The sequence below is a fragment of the Somniosus microcephalus genome, chromosome 2 (assembly GCF_052327205.1).
Source record: "Somniosus microcephalus isolate GS21.2 chromosome 2, FLI_Smic_1.0, whole genome shotgun sequence".
NCBI lineage: Eukaryota > Metazoa > Chordata > Chondrichthyes > Squaliformes > Somniosidae > Somniosus > Somniosus microcephalus.
In genome coordinates this window covers 383,602,642-383,626,524 of record NC_140988.1, presented here as the reverse complement: position 1 = coordinate 383,626,524, position 23,883 = coordinate 383,602,642, and the positions used below count along the sequence as shown (strand labels likewise).

General features: G+C 50.0%; 1 protein-coding gene across 1 annotated transcript; it reads left to right on the top strand.

The window, feature by feature from the left end:
• The first annotated feature begins 1,421 nt into the window (after positions 1-1,421).
• On the top strand, positions 1,422-1,932 carry LOC147123817 (apolipoprotein L3-like). The gene is made up of 2 exons (XM_085967264.1): positions 1,422-1,433; positions 1,534-1,932. Exons 1-2 carry the CDS (start codon positions 1,422-1,424, stop codon positions 1,930-1,932), a joined length of 411 nt encoding a protein of 136 aa, XP_085823390.1.
• The last annotated feature ends 21,951 nt before the right edge of the window (positions 1,933-23,883 follow it).

The following is a 23,883-nucleotide window of genomic DNA, read 5'->3' as shown; positions in this document are numbered from 1 at the left end:
CGGCTGAAAATTCAGTAGCCTTAGCGCCTCATTTGAGGCGCTAGAGGGCCTTGCGCCGGAGTTATGGCCAGTAGTGAAATTCCCTGGGGCCCTAAATCGGCGTTGCTCCGGTAGCGCTGCACCGGCACCGATGACGTCATCGGTGTGCGCAGCGTCCCGGTTGCCGTGGTAACCCACCCGAACTCTGAAATTGAGTTGCGGCCGCCTCGCCCGTGGCAGCCGCAACCAGCGTTTTGTCAGAGGTGCCTTACTGCAGTTAGCGCCGGTGCATTAAAGGCCCCGCGGCGGCCGGCCGCTTTCCCGCCGGCCGCCTGCCCGCAGCTCCCTCCCCGGACTTGTCTCCCCCCCCCCCCCCCCCCACCGGAACAGATGCAAGCCCGGCACTTGTCCGAGGTGCCGGGCTCATTTTTAAGCAGATTTGCGCGGGCCGCGGCCGGGTGCAGGCAGCTCCTCCTTAACGGAAGGAGGAGGCCTGCACTTCCCCAGCCTGCCGCACCGCATCGGGTGCCGCAGTGCCGGAATTGCGGCGCGAAACGGCAGTTAGCGCCCTTTTCCAGGCGCTAAGACCCTTCAGTAGCGCCGGCAGCTGTTTGGGCGCGGCGCCACTGAATTTTTGGCGCGCGCAGGGGACTTAGCGCCAGCACTAATTTCCGGCGCTAAAGCCCTGGCTAAGCCAAAACCCAATTTCTAGGCCATAGATTATAAAGATATGGCCAGATAATCTGTTTTAGTGATGTTGGTTGAGGAATAAATATTAACCCAGGACACCGGGGAGAACTCCCCTGCTCTTCTTCGAAATAGTGGCCATGGGATCTTTTACATCCACCTGAGAGAGCAGGCGGAGTCTCGGTTTAACGTCTCATCTGAAGGACGGCACCTGACAGGGCAGAACCATCTGAGTACTGCACTGGAGTGTCGGCCTAGATTTTAAGCTCAAGTCTCTGGAGTGGAATGTGTGCCCACGAACTTCTAACTCTGAGGCGAGAGTGATATCGCTGAGCTGACACAGCTAGAGGGTTCCAATCTGTGTCAACAAGGACTGCAAAGAGGTCCCGATCACAGAGAAAGCTACAGATGAGCCAGGTCATTAACCCACTAACCTAACTTCCCCTTTTTACCATCAATATGATCCCTTCAATTGCCATCCATTTTAGGCGAATCAAGGGATATGTGGATTGGGCGGGAAAGTGGAGTTGAGGTCGAAGGTCAGCCATGATCTTATTGAATGGCGGAGCAGGCTCGAGGGGTCGTATGGCCGATTCCTGCTCCTAATTCTTTTGTTCCCCTTACATTGCCATCTATTTGCCCCATTCAATTGTCATTCTTTTCCTCTTCAATGGTCACCTACTTCTCCCTGTTATTGCCATTCATTGTCCCTCTTCAATTGCTATTCATTCACCTCCGCCCCACACCTACCCAAGATGGCTGCTACTGTATTGGACTGGGCACTCTGTCCTCTCGGGACCCTGGTTGGTAAAAAAAAAATCAGTTTGTGCTGTTTCAGTAAATGTGTGACTTGTGAAATGACTTGAGATTAAACGAGTTTACAATCTTCACAGGGAACAGCTGAAAACTGAACTGGAAAAGCGAGCCGAGGATTGCCGCGTGTTTGTGAAGCAGTTCCCAGATTGGAGAGACCAGATTAATGGACACGTAAAGGAACTGCAAGAGATTGCAGACAGCATTAATGACTATCACAGGGGCACCACCATCGCCAATGTCACAGGGTCTTCAGCGGCCGTCGCAGGCGGGCTCCTGTCCATCTCGGGAATATTGGCAAGTCCTTTCACGCTAGGCACCTCGTTAGGTCTCAGTGCTGTGGGAGCCGGGATAAGTGCGACCGGTACCGCCGCCAATCTTACAGCAGGCATCGCCGAAAGTATCACACAGTCCAACAGACAGAAAAGAGTTGATGAAATCAGAACAATATAACAACCTCTGTAGAGACATGTCAGAGTATCTGAACGAGGTCTACAGTGCCATTAAATCCTGGAGCCATAACCTGCGGGTAGAAATCGGGAGACACAAGTCTAGTGAAGACATGTCAGACTTCCTCAACGAAGCCTGCAGCGCAGCTCAGTGCAGTGAGACCGATGCAGAAGATCCAGTTCGAGGGGAGCCGAGGAGCCTTTCAGCATCTGACCCAGACACTCCGGTAACGGCAGCGAGCCGGGGAACCGCCAACATCAAAGAGCTGTTTTCCGGATCCATTCCCCTGCTGTCCACCGTCGCCACAGTTATTTCGGGAATCTTTACAGCCATCCTGGTGGTGAGCAACATCTACTCCATAACAAAGAATTCCATCGACCTCAGCAATGGGAGCAAGACGGAAGTTACTAAAACCATACGGGGTGTGGCTGTGCAGATGGAAGATGAGTTAATGGCCTATGAAGACATTGCCGAATTTCTGAGCCTAGTTTTAAAGGTAGATTGAATCACCCTGGGGGGGGGGGCTCTACCAGTCTGCGGCTGTGACTCCAGCAGGTCAGCCAACTCACCCCCTCTGGTGTGTTCACCCTTTCACTGGGGGTTGGGCTGGAGTTAGAGCAAGAGACTGATCGAACCCCCGCAGAACCTCAAGCTCGATGTGCTAATGGGTGGGTTTTAGTTGTGTTTGACTCTCTGACCAATTATTCTCTCTCTTAGGCAGTCCCTCGGAACCGAGGATGACTTGCTTCCACATTAAAAATGAGCTCTCAGGTGACTGATGAGTCCAATGCGGGACCTACAGTCTCTGTCACAGGTGGGGCAGATGGTGGTTGAAGGGGCGGGTGGGTGGGGTGCTTGGGTTGACGTGCGCTCCTTGCGCTGCCTGCGCTTGGCTTCCGCTTGCTCCCGGCGAAGAGACTCGAGGTGTTCGGCGCCTTCCTCGATGCTTCTCCTCCACTTTGTGCGGTCTTGGGCCAGGGATTTCCAGGTGTCGGTGGGGATGTTACACTTTTTCAAGGAGGCTTTGAAGGTGTCCTTGAAGCGTTTCCTCTGCCCACCTGGGGCTCTCTTGCTGTGTCGGAGCTCCGAGTAGAGCGCTTGTTTTGGGAGTTGAACTGATTGAGCGTGGTCAAAACTTCAATGCTGAGGATGTTGGACCGAGCAAGAATACTGACATTGGTGCGCCTATCCTGCCAATGGATTTGCAGGATCTTGCGGCGGCATTGGTGGTACCTCTCCAATTATTACAATGGGGTAGTCGGGCAAATATTTCAACTGTTTTTACCAATTTAGCACGAGACAAAAAATGACCAAGCGACTGTTGGTTAGGGGTACTTAATGCCAGTTCACACGTTCCCATTTCTAGTCACAGTACACCCTACAATACAGATGTAGTAAATGAGCAAAAGCTTCAAGACAGCTGACACAAGCTCAACCACCCACCCCCACCCCCCAAAAAAACCTAACAACTCAAAAATGGTCTTGGCATAAGATGAGGAAGGCCAATTGACTCATCTTAATTCATCTATCCCGAAAAACCCTTAAATGATTCCAGGGTTTTTGCTTCCACTGCTCTATTGGAAAATCATTCAATATGTTGATCAATCTCTGTGTGTGAATAAGAATTTCCTTAGAACATTCCAAATTTACCCATTACCTCTGACCCCGTGTCCTACATTCTCAGCTTAATTTAACATAATGGCCCAGAAATTCGGGTTGGGGGCTTCCCGCGGGTGTAAGCCCCCGACCTGCACTTACCTAGCGCGCCGGCCGTTGAGCTGTGGGCCCGCGTGGGATTCCGATCCTGGGCCTGCTCCAACTGCCGGCGTGCAGTGCTTGCGTATCCCAGGGGCGCAGTTATTTCGATGCGTCCCCTGGGATCACGTGGGCCATGGAGAGCCAATGGTAGCAGGGAATGCTTCATTCATAAGTTTGACAGGTAGAGCTGTCAAAACTATAAATACTATAAGCCCCAAAACATCACTGAATCTTCAAATACATTTTTTTTTAATCACATTTTTAAAATATAAATTACATGAAATAACTATTTTAAACAATAATGTAAATTTTTGAAAAATTAATTACATTTTCTAACGGGGCTAAAAATAAACTTACCTTTCTTTTGTCTTAAAATATTCCTGTGCAGCGCCTTGGGACGTTTTACTATGTTAAAGGCGCTATATAAACACAAGGTGATGTTGTTGATTGGACATGTTGAGCGTTGACATGTGACACGACAAGCAGTTGCATGGGGGCTTGGTAACTGAAGTGGTAAATAAAGATAGCAGGACAGATTGATCAGGAAAGTTGGGTGTAGCATTGTAGAAGGATTCGCAGGTGAACCGCGCCTTCTATGGCCCCCAACTACTCTGCCACCAATCACCTGCGGGCCAACCCTGAAAAGACACAGATCAGTGCTTTTCATCTTAAGAACAGAGATGCAAACCGAGAACGTAATGTCTGGTGGTATGGGAGAAGACTGGCACACAACTCTAAGCCAATATACCATGGCGTAACATTAGCTCGTACCCTCAGCTACAAAGATCACGTCTTCAAATCAAAGGCGAAGCTGGGAGCCAGGAAACAACATCTTAAGGGGTAGCAAAATACTGCTGATACTGGAAATCTGAAATAACAACAGAAAATGCTGGAAAAACTCAGCAGGCCAGGCAGCATCCGTGGAGAGAGAAATAGAGTTAACGTTTCAGGTCAAAGACCCTTCGTCAGAACTGGAAAAAAGCAGGAAAGGGGATAGATTTTAGAGCAAGTGGGGGCTGGGAAAAGGGGAAGGGGATGAAAGAACAGAAGGGAAGGTCAGAGATAGGATAGAAAGCAGGAGAGATTGAGAGACATTAAGAGACATTAAGAGATATTGAAGGATCAAAGGATGGCTCTGGATAAAGTGTGAATGGCCCGGGCAGTATGAAGGACAGCTGCTGCGTGGGAGGGAAGAAACAAGCCCAGACGAAAGTGTGGATTAAAAAAAAAGAGAAAATATATATATATTGTTATAAATCTCATCATTCATCGAGAAACTACTCATGAAATAACGCTGGATGGCCAGCTGGTGGCGCCATCCAAGGAGTATAAATACTCGGGCGTCGGCCCCAGCTTTCCAGGGACATTTTGTAAGACAAGGAACTAGTGAAGGACAACTAGACCTCCATGTTCTGAAACAAGTTGATTAAAGCCTTGCTTTATGCTCAAACCAAGTGCGGAGTGAGTTTTATTACATCACATATTATATATACTGAACTGAAATTGTTGAACTCTATGTTGAGTCCAGAGGGCTGTAGAGTGCCTAATCGAAAGATGAGGTGCTGTTCCTCGAGCTTACGCTGAGCTTCTGTGGAACAATGCAAGAGGCCGAGGACGGTGAGGTCTGAGTGGAGTCTTAAGGGAGCTGGCCAACTCTAAACGGGGAGCGAACCCAAGGACCTGACGAACTACTGCCCTTGCCCTTGTGTTATTCAGCATGTAAGAGTCATGAAAGTTTAAGAAAAAAAAATACTTTAAAATATTGGTTAAATAGTATAATACAGTTAATTTACCTGACTGACTTATTGTATTGAGAAACCCCCTATTTTCTTGTTCCAGTAGTATAGTCTGAGATACCCCCTTTATTCTTGCTACAATGGTACAGTCCTTAAGATTGTCACATGGTATCCAGCCATTTTACAGCTCAAGCTCCACGAGGCTAGAGAGAAGGTAAAGGCTTTTGAGGGCTGGAGCAATACAGTTTTTGACCGTGTTCGTTTAAACGTGTTTTGCTTTGTAATTCTGTTTGTAAGGTGTTACAGTAAACAGTTTAACGACAAAGTTACGTTTGGAACGTTTTATTTCGACACGCGTCTACTCGTTGTTAAAAGCCTCAAAGCTCAGTGGCTGCATGTTTGGAAATTACGAAGCACCACTACATTAGTCAAAAACTAGCTCCCTAAGAAGGAAAGGACGGAATTGTCGGCGAACGTATACATGAATGGTCACGGAGCCAGACGACAATATAAGAAAGCGAAGGTACAGTGACTGTTACTTGCCTTGTTCATTCTATTGAGAAGCTAAATAAGAGCTGCGGGTAAATGGCCGAGGCCTTACATAGTAACATAGTAACATAGAGATAGGAACAGGAGTAGGCCATTCGGCCCTTCGAGCCTGCTCCGCCATTCAATGAGATCATGGCTGATCCTCGTCTGAGATCATAGCTGATCTTACCAGTTCAGTACCCCGTCCCCGCCTTTTCTCCGTAACCCTTAATCCCCTTAGCCTTCAGAAATATATCCAATTCTCTCTTGAAAATATTTATTGAATTAGCCTTCACAGCCCTCTGTGGCAGGGAATTCCACAGGCTCACCACTCTTTGAGTGAAGAAATTCTTCCTCATCTCTGTTTTAAATGATTTGCCCGCTATTTTTAGACTGTGGCCCCTGGTTCTGTGCTCCCTGGCCATTGGAAACATTCTCTCTGAATTCAGCCTGTCCAGGCCTGCCATAATTTTATATGTTTCGATGAGATCCCCTCTCAATCTTCTAAACTCCAGTGAGTACAAGCCCAAACTATTTAATCTCTCTTCGTAGGTCATTCCCGCCATTCCAGGTATCAGCCTGGTGAATCGCCGTTGCACTCTTTCCATGGCAAGAACATCCTTCCGCAGATGGGGCGACCAAAACTGTACACAATACTCCAGATGCGGTCTCACCAGCACCTTGTACAGCTGTAGTAAGATATCCCTATTCCTATACTCGAACCCCCTTGATATGAAGGCCAACATACCATTTGCCTTCTTAATCGCCTGTTGCACCTGCATGCTCTCCTTCAGTGACTGGTGCACAAGAACACCCAGGTCCCTCTGCACTTCCCCATCTCCCAATCTATTGCCATTTAGATAATAATCTACCCTCCTGTTTTTACCCCCAAAGTGGATAACCTCGCATTTATCCACATTATAGTGCATCTGCCACGTATCCGCCCATTCCCCCAACCTGTCCAAATCGCACTGTAGCCTCCTGACATCCTCATCAGAGCCCACCCCTCCTCCTAGTTTAGTGTCGTCAGCGAATTTGGAAATATTGCATCCAATTCCCTGATCCAGATCATTTATATATATTGTGAACAGCTGGGGTCCCAGGACAGATCCTTGCGGCACCCCGCTGGTCACTGCCTGCCACTCTGAAAACGAGCCGTTTATTCCAACTCTCTGTTTTCTATCCGCCAGCCAGTTCTCTATCCACGTTAATACTTTGCCCCCAATCCCATGAGCCTTAATTTTGCATGACAATCTTTTGTGTGGAACCTTATCGAAGGCTTTCTGGAAGTCAAGGTACACCACATCCACTGGCTCTCCCCCATCTATTTTACCAGTTACTTCCTCAAAAAATTCCAGCAGATTAGTCAAACACGATTTACCCTTTGTAAATCCATGTTGACTCTGTCCGATCCTTTCCCCATTTGTCAAGTGCTCCGCTATTTTATCCTTAATAATGGACTCTAGCATTTTGCCCACAACCGATGTAAGGCTTACTGGTCTATAATTCCCTGCTTTCTCTCTACCCCCCTTACGGAGCTGTGAGGAGCTTCCCCCCAGCCAGAAGGATTGCTGGCCAAAAGAGGGAAATAAAGCTCACCCCAAAGGCAATGGAAGAGAAGTTACATAGAAGAATAGGTGCAAGGAGGGCTAAATTAGCTCAGATAACTGGAAAAATGAAGATAATTGATTGTCTCATGGAAGATAATGCTAATATTAAGAAAGTTGAAGACATAATGCATTATGATTTCTCCAAGTTGCATGAAGAATTTAATGTACTCAATGAAGATGTATTAGCACTTCTGTCTGAAGAAGAGGGAAAGGCTGATCAGCACAACTGGTTTGATCTTAAATCATCCAGCATTAAGGACTATGTCAAGGCCACAGAACAGTGGATGTTAAAGATTCGTCAAGATGCTGATACAGCAGAGAAAGATAAAGATGACGATGAAGTCGGACCAGATGATAGCATTTCAGAGACTTCAGCCAGACTGAGCAAAAATCAAAAAGAAGGTAGCTCTGTTTCTGGACACAGGTAAGTCGCTTCTACCACACGCTCGTCGCGACGCATGAGAGAGGAGGTTGAACGGGCAGCGTTGATGGTGCGCGCAGCATCTTTAGTGGAGAAGCAAGCTCTTGAACGGGAAGAGGCCCAACTGCAGGCCCAACTGCAGGCCCAAAAGGCCCAACTGCAGGCCCAACAGGCCCAACTGCAGGCCCAACAGGCCCAAGTGCAGGCAAAGAAAGAACAGCTGGAGATAAAAACAGCTATTGCGGTCTCAGATGCCAGGTTGAGTGTGTATGAAGATTATGAAGGCTCACAGGATGGCATGAACGAATACTGCCAGTCAATGTTGTCACACAGAGTTGGATCCAGGGCACCTTCAAGAGTTAAAAGAGAGTCTGAAGGCCATCTCCTGGCATTACAGCATGGAAGAGAGGCCTCTCCACTAACAGGAGCACGTGATGCTACCCCAGACGTCAAACGGTCTAGACTAGACCCTGCTGATGACCACCAGAGGCCTGAAGACACAGGGAGAAGCCTATACCGAGTGATGCAACGTCAGAACGAAATTACAGAGATGCTTGTAAAACAACAGAATCTGTTTCGACTCCCTCAAAGAGACATACCAGTGTTCCAAGGCGACCCACTCAAGTATAAGCCCTTCATCAGATCCTTCAAACAAGCCATTGACTCCAAAACAGAGAGCAGCAGTGATAAGTTATACTACCTGGGACAGTACACCAGTGGTAAACCACAAGACCTGGTCAGAAGCTGTGAACACATGAGGCTGGACCGGGGATACATAGAAGCCAGGAAGTTGCTGCAGGAGCACTATGGTAACGAGCTGAAGATAGCCACTGCATATATTGAAAAGGCTACCAAGTGGCCACAGATCAGATCGGAGGACGGGGAGGCATTGAACACATATGTTCTTTTTCTCATAGGATGTCACAACACCATGGAGGATGTTGAATTCATGGAAGAGATGGACAATCCTACGACTATGAGAATCATCATCTCTAAGCTTCCTTACAGGATGAGAGAACAATGGAGAAGAACAGCCTTTGAGATAATGGAGAGACGGAAAAGTAGAGCCAGGTTTGCAGACTTAGTGAATTTCATAGACAAACAGGCTAAAATTGCTAGGGACCCATTGTTTGGAAACATCCAGGATGTCAGCCCGACTACTGATGGAAGAGTGAAAGCCAAGCCTGCTGAATCAAAGACTCTCAGGAAAGGTGGTTCCAGGGGAAGCAGCTTTGCAACTATCGTCACTCAGGCTGGGGAAGAAAGGTCTCAGAACTCATCTCCCAAAAAGAGCAGCACAGTGACGCCTGCTAATGCCTTTCAGAAGCCATGTTTATTCTGCCAGAAGAATCATACATTGGATTTCTGCAGTGACATCAAAGCACAGCCACATAAGGACAGAATCGAATTCCTCAAGTACAATGGCCTATGTTTTGGATGTCTCTCTCAGGGGCACCTGAGTAGAAACTGTAAACAAAGAACAACATGCAGAGAGTGCACTCGGAAACATCCCAGACTGCTGCATATCCATAAAGAAGAACAAGTCTCTAATAAGAGTGAAGAAAACAATACCGACGAGAAGGTTGTTTCAAGTGCTCTGGTGTCGCTAGAACCAGAGACTTGTGGATTCACTGGGGCCGGTGACATTGATTGTATTCTTGCCATCGTACCTGTAAAGATCAGGGCCTAGAAATTCGGTAGGCTTAGCGCCGCATTTGAGGCGCTAGAGGGCCTAGCGCCGGAGTTATGGCCAGTTGAGAAATTCCCTGGGGCCCTAAATCGGCGTTGCACCGGTAGCGCTGCGCCGGCACCGATGACGTCATCGGTGTGCGCAGCGTCCCGGTTGCCGTGGTAACCCGGCCCCAAGCCGAAATTCAGTTGCGCCCGCCTCGCCCGTGGCAGGCGCAACTAAGACTCTGGCAACAGAGTCTTCCCCCAGTGTGCGCCGGCGCATAAAGGTGGAGCGGCGGCCGGCCGCGTTCCCGGCGGCCGCCTGCCCGCACCTCCCTTCCCGGACTCCTGCATTCCCCCCCCCGCGGCCCTGATCAGTGTCTGATGCGAGCCCGGCACTTCCCCGAGGTGCCGGGCTCAGATGTCGGGTCAATCCGCCGGACAGTTGTCGGCTGCAGGCAGCTCCTCCTTAACAGGAGGAGGAGGCCTGCAGTTCCCCCGCCTGCTGCACCGCATCGGGTGCCGCAGCGGGGGATTAGCGCCGGGAAACCCAAGTTCACGCCCGTTTTGAGGCGCTAAAGGAGGGTTTTAGCGCCCGCCGCCGTCTGGGCCCGGCGCACCCGAATTTTCGTCGCGCGCTGCCGCATTACCGCTGGCGCAAACTTTCTGGCGCTACAGCCCTGGCAAGACCAGAACCCAATTTCTAGGCCCAAGTCTAAGAGGAGTGAGAAGTTTGTGGAGACTTACGCCTTCATGGATCCAGGTAGTTCAGCAACGTTCTGCACAGAATCACTCATGCGACAGCTGAACGTTAGAGGCAGAAGAACAGAAATCCTATTACGCACCATGGGTCATGAGAAGTCAATGCAAAGTTATATCCTGTCAGACTTAGAAGTGTGTGGACTTGAAGAGAAGGACTTCATAGACCTGCCTAATGTTTTCACACAGAGGGAGATTCCTGTTAAAATAGGAAACTTAGCCCTGCAGAAGGATGTGGAGAGATGGCCTTACCTGGGAAAGGTGCATCTCCCATACATTGAAGCAGAAATTGGCCTATTAATTGGAACCAATGCCTACAAAACTATGGAGCCATGGCAGGTGATAAACAGCAAGGATGACGGACCCTACGCAGTCAGGACAGCCCTTGGATGGGTAGTCAATGGACCGGTAAGGAGAGATGATGGCAACAAGTCAAACAAGGAGCAGCAACAAAATGTAACAGTTAATTGTATCTCTATCGCAAGCATCGAAGAGCTGTTGATACAGCAGTTCAACGCAGACTTTTCAGAACGCAGCTGTGAGGAAAAGACAGAGATGTCACAAGAAGACCATCAGTTCATGGATTTGATGACAAGGTCTACACAGTTCATTGATGGCCACTATCACATTGGTTTGCCACTGAGAAGACAGACCGCGAAGATGCCGAACAATCGCGGCATAGCAGACCAGCGCGCCATCATTCTAAAGAGAAAGCTGAACAAGAACCCCGACTTTCACGAAGACTACAAAGGCTTCATGAGAAACATCATAGCGAAAGGCTATGCTGTAAAAGTGCCCGAGGAACAGTTGAACAGAGACGATGGAAGGGTCTGGTACATTCCTCATCACGGTGTGTATCACCCAAAGAAGAAAAAGATCCGTGCAGTGTTTGACTGCGCCGCCTCATTCAGAGGAACTTCACTGAATGACCAGCTGCTTCAAGGTCCTGATCTTACTAATACCCTCATTGGCGTCTTGACTAGGTTTAGACAAGAGCTCATTGCCATGATGGCAGCCACAGAATCAATGTTCTACCAAGTCAGAGTCCCTGATGAAGATGCTGATCTTCTGCATTTCCTTTGGTGGCCAGATGGTGACGTTAGTCAAGCTATGGTGGAATGTAGAATGGCTGTACACTTGTTCGGAGCCACATCATCTCCCAGCTGTGCAAGCTACGCTCTCAGAAAAACTGCAGAAGATGGCAAAGGCAAAGCACCATCAGAGGCTGTGGAGACAATCTTCAGAAACTTTTATGTCGATGACTGTCTGAAGTCCGTGTCAACAGAAGACGATGCGATTGCACTGTCAAGAGACCTTAGGACTCTGTGTTCGAATGGAGGATTCCATCTGACTAAGTGGATAAGCAACAGCAGAGCAGTTCTAGCTTCTATCCCAGAAAAGGAAAGAGCCACTGAAGTCAAAGATCTGGACCTGAGCCACGATGTCCTTCCTATTGAGAGAGCTCTTGGTGTACAATGGTGCATTGAATCAGACACGTTCAACTTCAGAATAATGGTGAACGAAAGACCATCCACAAGACGAGGGATTCTCTCCGTGGTCAGTTCCATCTACGACCCTCTTGGATTCCTGGCACCACTCATTCTGCCGGTGAAGCTGATCCTACGAGAGCTGTGTAGAGACAAGAGAGGATGGGATGAAGATATCCCAGAAGGTCAAGCTCAGAGATGGCTCAGATGGTTGACAGATTTGCAACAACTTTCTAGCTTCAACGTCAGTAGATGCATCAAGCCTGTGAGTTTTGGAGTTACAAAGATGGCTCAACTACATCATTTCTCGGACGCCAGTGAGAACGGCTATGGCACGGCTACTTACCTCTTGCTGACAAATCAACAGGGCCAGAAACATTGTGCCTTCCTCATGGGGAAATCCAGGGTGGCTCCGCTGAAGCAGGTCACCATCCCGAGACTGGAGTTGGCGGCAGCGGTTGTTGCAGTTAAAGTTGACCAGGTGATGCGGAAAGAGTTACAGCTCCCATTAGAAGAATCTGTCTTCTGGACGGATAGCACGACGGTGCTGAAGTATATAGAGAATGAGAAGATACGCTTCAAGACCTTCGTAGCAAACAGAATCTCATCCATTAGAGAAGCTACACAACCATCTCAATGGAGGTATGTAAACACCTCATTAAACCCAGCAGATCAAGCCTCACGGGGATTGAAGGCTGAAAACTTCATGAGGAGTGAAACTTGGATACAAGGCCCAAGTTATCTGCTGGAAACAGAGAGATCATGGCCAGAAAGACCAGATATGCCAAGTCAGATTGCTGAAGACGACGTCGAAGTCAAAAGATCAGTCACAGTAAATCTCATAACTATGAAAGAGAACTTTGACACAGTGAACAAGCTTGTTAACCATTTCTCAGGATGGCACCAGTTGAGGAAAGCAGTTGCATGGTTCCTAAGGTTGAAAGAGTTGCTGCTACACCTGAGCGGTCAGAGAAAAGAGTATCGAGCCACTATCCATCAGTCTGAAAGTAACCCTGATAAGCAGAGAATGCTTCTACAGCAATATATGCATCAGCACAAGACCACATTGGGTAAGAATTCATTGACCGTGGAGGATTTGGCCAAGGCTGAGATGGAGATAGTTTGCTTCAGTCAAAGACAAAGATATCCAGAAGAAATCGAAGCTTTACAGCGAAATACTCCAATCAAGAAAGGTAGTCATATCTACAAGCTGGACCCTACACTGCAAGATGGAGTACTGAGAGTGGGAGGGAGACTAAACAAATCTGCTATGCCAGAGGAGGCCAAGCATCCTGCTATCCTTTCTAAGGACCTCCGGGTTGCTACTCTCATTCTTCAGCATATACACCAGAGTATTGGACACAGTGGGAGGAATCACGTGCTTGCGAAGCTAAGACAAAGATACTGGATTCCAGGAGCTAATTCCGTAATAAGAAAAATACTCTCTGAATGTATTGTTTGCAGACGGTTACACGCTAGAGCTGGGGAGCAGAAAATGGCAGACCTGCCTGAAGACCGTTTGTTACCAGACAAGCCCCCATTTACAAACATAGGGGTGGACTATTTCGGGCCTTTCGAGGTAAAGCGAGGACGGAGCCTTGTCAAGAGATATGGTGTGCTTTTCACTTGTTTGACCATCAGAGCAGTTCATATTGAGGTGGCACACACGCTTGACACTGATTCCTGTATTAACGCCCTGCGGCGCTTTGTCTGTAGAAGGCGACAGGTGTCCATTATGCGTTCTGATAATGGCACTAATTTTGTTGGAGCGGAGAGAGAACTACGGGAAGCTATTGAAGGTTGGAATCAGCTTAAAATACAGGAAGCCATGATGCAAACAGGAATTAAGTGGATCTTCAATCCACCGGCTGCATCCCACCATGGAGGTGTCTGGGAAAGACAGATACGCACCGTAAGAAAACTACTCAGTTCTGTACTGAAGCTGCAAGTGCTTGATGACAAGGGACTTCAAACCGTTCTGTGTGAGGTTGAAGCCATCATTAATGACCGACCGATAACTAAGACATCAGATGATCCCAATGACCTCGAAGCCCTGACTCCGAACCACCTGTTGTTGTTGAAAACACAGCCAGTCATGCCCCCGGGAGTCTTCAAAAAGGAAGATCTGTATGCCCGTCGGAAGTGGAGGCAAGTTCAGTATATGTCAGACCTTTTCTGGACCAGATGGACAAGAGAATACTTACCTCTGCTACAGGAGCGTCAAAAATGGTCCAAAATAAAGAGGAATTTCATTGTCGGAGACATCGTCTTAATCAATGATGATTCAGCCCCTAGAAATTCTTGGTTGATGGGAAAAATAATTAAGACCATGCCAGACTCCAGAGACGTTGTTCGTCACGTTTGTTTGCAAACCAAGACCAGTACCCTGGAAAGACCGATCACAAAGCTCTGCCTGCTACAAGAAGCAGCGTGAAAGGTTCCTGAACAAAAAAAGTGGACATTTATATTGAAAATATGTTGAACTCATTAGTTTATGACTCTTAAGAATGTTTGAGTAATTGATATGCTTCATGTGCCTAGTCAATTAGGGGCCGGAATGTAAGAGTCATGAAAGTTTAAGAAAAAAAATACTTTAAAATATTGGTTAAATAGTATAATATAGTTAATTTACCTGACTGACTTATTGTATTGAGAAACCCCCTATTTTCTTGTTCCAGTAGTATAGTCTGAGATACCCCCTTTATTCTTGCTACAATGGTACAGTCCTTGAGCTTGTCACATGGTATCCAGCCATTTTACAGTTCAAGCTCCACGAGGCTAGAGAGAAGGTAAAGGCTTTGATGGCTGGAGCAATACAGTTTTTGACCGTGTTCGTTTAAACGTGTTTTGCTTTGTAATTCTGTTTGTAAGGTGTTACAGTAAACAGTTTAAAGACAAAGTTACGTTTTGGAACGTTTTATTTCAACACGCGTCTACTCGTTGTTAAAAGCCTCAAAGCTCAGTGGCTGCATGTTTGGAAATTACGAAGCGCCACTACACAGCAGCTGAATATGCCTGTCCGGTCTGGGAACGCTCCTCACATGCCAAGAAGATGGAACAAGTCCTCAATGCAGCCTGCAGTGCTATTTCTGGATAGCCTGAAACCTACGGAGGTGGGTGATCTTCAGCTGTTTGCTGGCGTTGCCCCACCATTCGGAAGAAGGCGCGTTTCATCAAGAGTGGAAAGGTCAAAGCAGACAAGCGATCCCCCTCATCCACTTCTTCAACACGAGCCAGCAACTAAGAGGCTCAAATCCCTGAGCAGTTTCTCACCTGCTGTCAAGCTCTTGGAATGTAACCCCTAAAGCTGTAGACTAGATGCTTGGTCAAAGGATCTGCAGACAAAGCCGCACAAGCTATCTTTTGATCCAGAGGAATCTCTTCCATCAGGAGCCAAGTGAGGCTTGGCTTGCCTGGCTGTGTCTCAATGGCCTCAGGACAGGTGTCGGTCGCTGCCGAGCCCTCGGGCACAAGTGGAGAGACAGCCGAACCGATACTGTGACTGTGACTGCGGAGAGGCTCCTCAAACAATGGAGCATTGCCAAGAATGCCCTCGACTACCAGAGCTACGCAGACCTAAAGATCTGAGGGACTTCAACTCTCGAGCCAGAGCCTGTGTGGAACAGTGGCGAGGGAAGGTGTAGCGACACAACACGACATGATGAGGGCAGATTTTCATTCCCCAATCTAAATGATTTTGAGCCAAACTTGGGGGAAGGTAAGAGAGAAAAATTGGGTGGGAACCAATTGCCTAGGCCGCTCGCCACTGAAACAACTCACATCTGCTTGGCAGAAGTGATGCTAGTCGGACAACACATCTGATCAAATACGGGTTGTGTTTTATAATGAGACGCCAATCACGGGAATATGTCAGAAAATGCTGCAACTACTCAGCAGGTCAGGCAGCATCTATAGAGCGAGAAACAGAGTTAATGTTTCAGGTCGATGACCCAACTCCCCACCCTCACACACACTGTACCTCATCCAACTCCCCACCCTCACACACACTGTACCTCATCCAACTCCCCACCCCCACACACACTGTACCCCATCCAACTCCCCACCCTCACACACACTGTACCCCATCCAACTCCCCACCCTCACACACACACTGTACCTCATCTAACTCCCCACCCTCACACACACTGTACCCCATCCAACTCCCCACCCTCTCACACACATTGTACCCCATCCAACTACCCACCCTCACACACACTGTACCCCATCCAACTCCCCACCCTCTCACACACATTGTACCCCATCCAACTACCCACCCTCACACACACTGTACCCCATCCAACTCCCCACCCTCTCACACACATTGTACCCCATCCAACTCCTCACCCTCACACACTATACCCCATCCAACTCCCCACCCTCACACACACTGTACCTCATCCAACTCCCCACCCTCACACACACTGTACCCCATCCAACTCCCCACCCTCACACACACTGTACCCCATCCAACTCCCCACCCTCACACACACACTGTACCCCATCCAACTCCCCACCCTCTCACACACTGTACCCCATCCAACTCCCCACCCTCACACACACTGTACCCCATGCAACTCCCCACCCTCACACACACTGTACCCCATCCAACTCCCCATCCTCACACACACTGTACCCCATCCAACTCCCCACCCTCACACACACACTGTACCCCATCCAACTCCCCACCCTCACACTCACTGTACCCCATCCAACTCCCCACCCTCACACACACTGTACCCCATCCAACTCCCCACCCTCACACACACTGTACCCCATCCAACTCCCCAACCTCACACACACTGTACCCCATCCAACACCCCACCCTCACACACACTGTACCCCATCCAACTCCCCACGCTCACACACACTGTACCCCATCCAACTCCCCACCCTCACACACACTGTACCCCATCCAACTCCCCACCCTCACACACACTGTACCCCATCCAACTCCCCACCCTCACACACACAGTACCCCATCCAACTCCCCACCCTCACACACACTGTACCCCATCCAACTCCCCACCCTCACACACACTGTACCCCATCCAAATCCTCACCCTCACACACACTGTACCCCATCCAACTCCGCACCCTCACACACACTGTACCCCATCCAACTCCCCACCCTCACACACACTGTACCCCATCCAACTCCCCACCCTCACACACACTGTACCCCATCCAACTCCCCACCCTCACACACACTGTACCCCATCCAACTCCCCACCCTCACACACACTGTACCCCATCCAACTCCCCACTCTCACACACACTGTACCCCATCCAACTCCCCACTCTCACACACACTGTACCCCATCCAACTCCCCACCCTCACACACACTGTACCCCATCCAACTCCCCACCCTCACACACACACTGTACCCCATCCAACTCCCCACCCTCACACACACTGTACCCCATCCAACTCCCCACCCTCACACACACTGTACCCCATCCAACTCCCCACCCTCACACACACTGTACCCCATCCAACTCACCACCCTCACACACACTGTACCCCATCCAACTCCCCACCCTCACACACACACTGTACCCCATCCAACTCCCCACCCTCACACACACACTGTACCCCATCCGGCTCCCCACCCTCACACACACTGTACCCCATCCAACTCTCCACCCTCGCACACACTGTACCCCATCCAACTCCCCACCCTCACACACACTGTACCCCATCCAACTCCCCACCCTCACACACACTGTACCCCATCCAACTCCCCACCCTCACACACACTGTACCCCATCCAACTCCCCACCTTCACACACACTGTACCCCATCCAACTCCCCACCCTCGCACGCACTGTACACCATCCAACTCCCCACCCTCACACACACTGTACCCCATCCAACTCCCCACCCTCACACACACTGTACCCCATCCAACTCCCCACCCTCACACACACTGTACCCCATCCAACTCCCCACCCTCACACACACTGTACCCCATCCAACTCCCCACCCTCACACACAATGTACCCCATCCAACTCCCCACCCTCACACACAATGTACCCCATCCAACTCCCCACCCTCACACACACTGTACCCCATCCAACTCCCCACCCTCACACACACTGTACCCCATCCAACTCCCCACCCTCACACACACTGTACCCCATCCAACTCCCCACCCTCACACACACTGTACCCCATCCAACTCCCTACCCTCACACACACTGTAACCCATCCAACTCCCTACCCTCACACACACTGTAACCCATCCAACTCCCCACCCTCACACACACTGTACCCCATCCAACTCCCTACCCTCACACACACTGTACCCCATCCAACTCCCCACCCCCACACACACTGTACCCCATCCAACTCCCCACCCTCACACACACTGTACCCCATCCAACTCCCTACCCTCACACACACTGTACCCCATCCAACTCCCCACCCCCACACACACTGTACCCCATCCAACTCCCCACCCTCACACACACTGTACCCCATCCAACTCCCTACCCTCACACACACTGTAACCCATCCAACTCCCTACCCTCACACACACTGTAACCCATCCAACTCCCAACCCTCACACACAATGTACCCCATCCAACTCCTCACCCTCACACACACTGTACCCCATCCAACTCCCCACCCTCACACACACTGTACCCCATCCAACTCCCCACCCTCACACACACTGTACCCCATCCAACTCCCCACCCTCACACACACTGTACCCCATCCAACTCCCCACCCTCTCACCCACTGTACCCCATCCAACTCCCCACCCTCACACACACTGTACCCCATCCAACTCCCCACCCTCACACACACACTGTACCCCATCGAACTCCGCACCCTCACACACACTGTACCCCATCCAACTCACCACCCTCACACACACTGTACCCCATCCAACTCCCCACCCTCACACACACTGTACACCATCCAACACCCCACCCTCACACACACTGTACCCCACCCAACTCCCTACCCTCACACACACTGTACCCCATCCAACTCCCCACCCTCACACACAATGTACCCCATCCAACTCCTCACCCTCACACACACTGTACCCCATCCAACTCCTCACCCTCACACCCACTGTACCCCATCCAACTCCCCACCCTCACACCCACTGTACCCCATCCAACTCCCCACCTTCACACACACTGTACCCCATCCAACTCTGAAACCCTCGCTCGCACTGTACCCCATCCAACTCACCACCCTCACACACACTGTACCCCATCCAACTCCCCACCCTCACACACACACTGTACCCCATCCAACTCCCCACCCTCACACACACTGTACCCCATCCAACTCCCCACCCTCACACACACTGTACCCCATCCAACTCCCCACCCTCACACACACTGTACCCCATCCAACTCCTCACCCTCACACACACTGTACCCCATCCAACTCCCCACCCTCACACACACACTGTACCCCATCCAGCTCCCCACCCTCACACACACTGTACCCCATCCAACTCCCCACCCTCACACTCACTGTACCCCATCCAACTCCCCACCCTCTCACACACTGTACCCCATCCAACTCCCCACGCTCACACACACTGTACCCCATCCAACTCCCCACCCTCACACACACTGTACCCCATCCAACTCCCCACCCTCACACACACTGTACCCCATCCAACTCCCCACCCTCACACACACAGTACCCCATCCAACTCCCCACCCTCACACACACTGTACCACATCCAACTTCCCACCCTCACACACACTGTACCCCATCCAAATCCTTACCCTCACACACACTGTACCCCATCCAACTCCGCACCCTCACACACACTGTACCCCATCCAACTCCCCACCCTCACACACACTGTACCCCATCCAACTCCCCACCCTCACACACACTGTACCCCATCCAACTCCCCACCCTCACACACACTGTACCCCATCCAACTCCCCACCCTCACACACACTGTACCCCATCCAACTCCCCACTCTCACACACACTGTACCCCATCCAACTCCCCACTCTCACACACACTGTACCCCATCCAACTCCCCACCCTCACACACACTGTACCCCATCCAACTCCCCACCCTCACACACACACTGTACCCCATCCAACTCCCCACCCTCACACACACTGTACCCCATCCAACTCCCCACCCTCACACACACTGTACCCCATCCAACTCCCCACCCTCACACACACTGTACCCCATCCAACTCACCACCCTCACACACACTGTACCCCATCCAACTCCCCACCCTCACACACACACTGTACCCCATCCAACTCCCCACCCTCACACACACTGTACCCCATCCAACTCCCCACCCTCACACACACTGTACCCCATCCAACTCACCACCCTCACACACACTGTACCCCATCCAACTCCCCACCCTCACACACACTGTACCCCATCCAACTCTCCACCCTCACACACACTGTACCCCATCCAACTCCCCACCTTCACACACACTGTACCCCATCCAACTCCCCACCCTCACACACACTGTACCCCATCCAACTCCCCACCCTCACACACACTGTACCCCATGCAACTCCCCACCCTCACACACACTGTACCCCATCCAACTGTCCACCCTCACACACACTGTACCCCATCCAACTCCCCACCCTCACACACACTGTACCCCATCCAACTCCCCACCCTCACACACACTGTACCCCATCCAACTCCCCACCCTCACACACACTGTACCCCATCCAACTCCCCACCCTCACACACACTGTACCCCATCCAACTCACCACCCTCACACACACTGTACCCCATCCAACTCCCCACCCTCACACACACACTGTACCCCATCCAACTCCCCACCCTCACACACACACTGTACCCCATCCGGCTCCCCACCCTCACACACACTGTACCCCATCCAACTCTCCACCCTCACACACACTGTACCCCATCCAACTCCCCACCCTCACACACACTGTACCCCATCCAACTCCCCACCCTCACACACACTGTACCCCATCCAACTCCCCACCTTCACACACACTGTACCCCATCCAACTCCCCACCCTCGCACACACTGTACCCCATCCAACTCCCCACCCTCACACACACACTGTACCCCATCGAACTCCCCACCCTCACACACACTGTACCTCATCCAACTCCCCACCCTCACACGCACCTTGGCCAAATCCTCCACGGTCAATGAATTCTTACCCAATGTGGTCTTGTGCTGGTGCATATATTGCTGTAGAAGCATTCTCTGCTTATCAGGGTTACTTTCAGACTGATGGATAGTGGCTCGGTACTCTTTTCTCTTACCGCTTGTGGTAAACCACTGTTGTTCACTGTTGTTGTTGTTGTTGTTGTCGTTCACTCTTGTTTCACTGTTGTGCCTGACTATGCCTCAGCTGACTCCGCCCCTGGGCTACCGAGTATAAGAGCGGCCACATGGCAGCTCCTGGCATTCGGTCGTCCACTAGAGGCATAGTCCTGATCTGTCTGAAGTGCAATTCAGTAGTTAATAAAAGCCTGTTGTTCTGAACTCTGCCCAGCCTTTTATTAGAATTGATAGCGCATCACCGCTCAGGTGTAGCAGCAATTCTTTCAACCTTAGAAACCATGCAACTGCTTTCCTCAACTGGTGCCATCCTGAGAAATGGTTAACAAGCGTGTTCACTGTGTCAAAGTTCTCTTTCATAGTTATGAGATTCACTGTGACTGATCTTTTGACTTCGACGTCGTCTTCAGCAATCTGACTTGGCATATCTGGTCTTTCTGGCCATGATCTCTCTGTTTCCAGCAGATAACTTGGGCCTTGTATCCAAGTTTCACTCCTCATGAAGTTTTCAGCCTTCAATCCCCGTGAGGCTTGATCTGCTGGGTCTAATGAGGTGTTTACATACCTCCATTGAGATGGTTGTGTAGCTTCTCTAATGGATGAGATTCTGTTTGCTACGAAGGTCTTGAAGCGTATCTTCTCATTCTCTATATACTTCAGCACCGTCGTGCTATCCGTCCAGAAGACAGATTATTCTAATGGGAGCTGTAACTCTTTCCGCATCACCTGGTCAACTTTAACTGCAACAACCGCTGCCGTCAACTCCAGTCTCGGGATGGTGACCTGCTTCAGCGGAGCCACCCTGGATTTCCCCATGAGGAAGGCACAATGTTTCTGGCCCTGTTGATTTGTCAGCAAGAGGTAAGTAGCCGTGCCATAGCCGTCCTCACTGGCGTCCGAGAAATGATGTAGTTGAGCCGTCTTTGTAACTCCAAAACTCACAGGCTTGATGCATCTACTGACGTTGAAGCTAGAAAGTTGTTGCAAATCTGTCAACCATCTGAGCCATCTCTGAGCTTGACCTTCTGGGATATCTTCATCCCATCCTCTCTTGTCTCTACACAGCTCTCGTAGGATCAGCTTCACCGGCAGAATGAGTGGTGCCAGGAATCCAAGAGGGTCGTAGATGGAACTGACCATGGAGAGAATCCCTCGTCTTGTGGATGGTCTTTCGTTCACCATTATTCTGAAGTTGAACGTGTCTGACTCAATGCACCATTGTACACCAAGAGCTCTCTCAATAGGAAGGACATCGTGGCTCAGGTCCAGATCTTTGACTTCCGTGGCTCTTTCCTTTTCTGGGATAGAAGCTAGAACTGCTCTGCTGTTGCTTATCCACTTAGTCAGATGGAATCCTCCATTCGAACACAGAGCCCTAAGGTCTCTTGACAGTGCAATGGCATCGTCTTCTGTTGACACGGACTTCAGACAGTCATCGACATAAAAGTTTCTGAAGATTGTCTCCACAGCCTCTGATGGTGTTTTGCCTTTGCCATCTTCTGCAGTTTTTCTGAGAGCGTAGCTTGCACAGCTGGGAGATGATGTGGCTCCGAACAAGTGTACAGCCATTCTACATTCCACCATAGCTTGACTAACGTCACCATCTGGCCACCAAAGGAAATGCAGAAGATCAGCATCTTCATCAGGGACTCTGACTTGGTAGAACATTGATTCTGTGGCTGCCATCATGGCAACGAGCTCTTGTCTAAACCTAGTCAAGACGCCAATGAGGGTATTAGTAAGATCAGGACCTTGAAGCAGCTGGTCATTCAGTGAAGTTCCTCTGAATGAGGCGGCGCAGTCAAACACTACACGGATCTTTTTCTTCTTTGGGTGATACACACCGTGATGAGGAATGTACCAGACCCTTCCATCGTCTCTGTTCAACTGTTCCTCGGGCACTTTTACAGCATAGCCTTTCGCTATGATATTTCTCATGAAGCCTTTGTAGTCTTCGTGAAAGTCGGGGTTCTTGTTCAGCTTTCTCTTTCGATTGATGGCGCGCTGCTCTGCTATGCAGCGATTGTTCGGCATCTTCGCGGTCTGTCTTCTCAGTGGCAAACCAATGTGATAGTGGCCATCAATGAACTGTGTAGACCTTGTCATCAAATCCATGAACTGATGGTCTTCTTGTGACATCTCTGTCTTTTCCTCACAGCTGCGTTCTGAAAAGTCTGCGTTGAACTGCTGTATCAACAGCTCTTCGATGCTTGCGATAGAGATACAATTAACTGTTACATTTTGTCGTTGCTCCTTGTTCGACTTGTTGCCATCATCTCTCCTTACCGGTCCATTGACTCCCCATCCAAGGGCTGTCCTGACTGCGTAGGGTCCGTCATCCTTGCTGTTTATCACCTGCCATGGCTCCATAGTTTTGTAGGCATTGGTTCCAATTAATAGGCCAATTTCTGCTTCAATGTATGGGAGACGCACCTTTCCCAGGTAAGGCCATCTCTCCACATCCTTCTGCAGGGCTAAGTTTCCTATTTTAACAGGAATCTCCCTCTATGTGAAAACATTAGGCAGGTCTATGAAGTCCTTCTCTTCAAGTCCACACACTTCTAAGTCTGACAGGATATAACTTTGCATTGACTTCTCATGACCCATGGTGCGTAATAGGATTTCTGTTCTTCTGCCTCTAACGTTCAGCTGTCGCATGAGTGATTCTGTGCAGAATGTTGCTG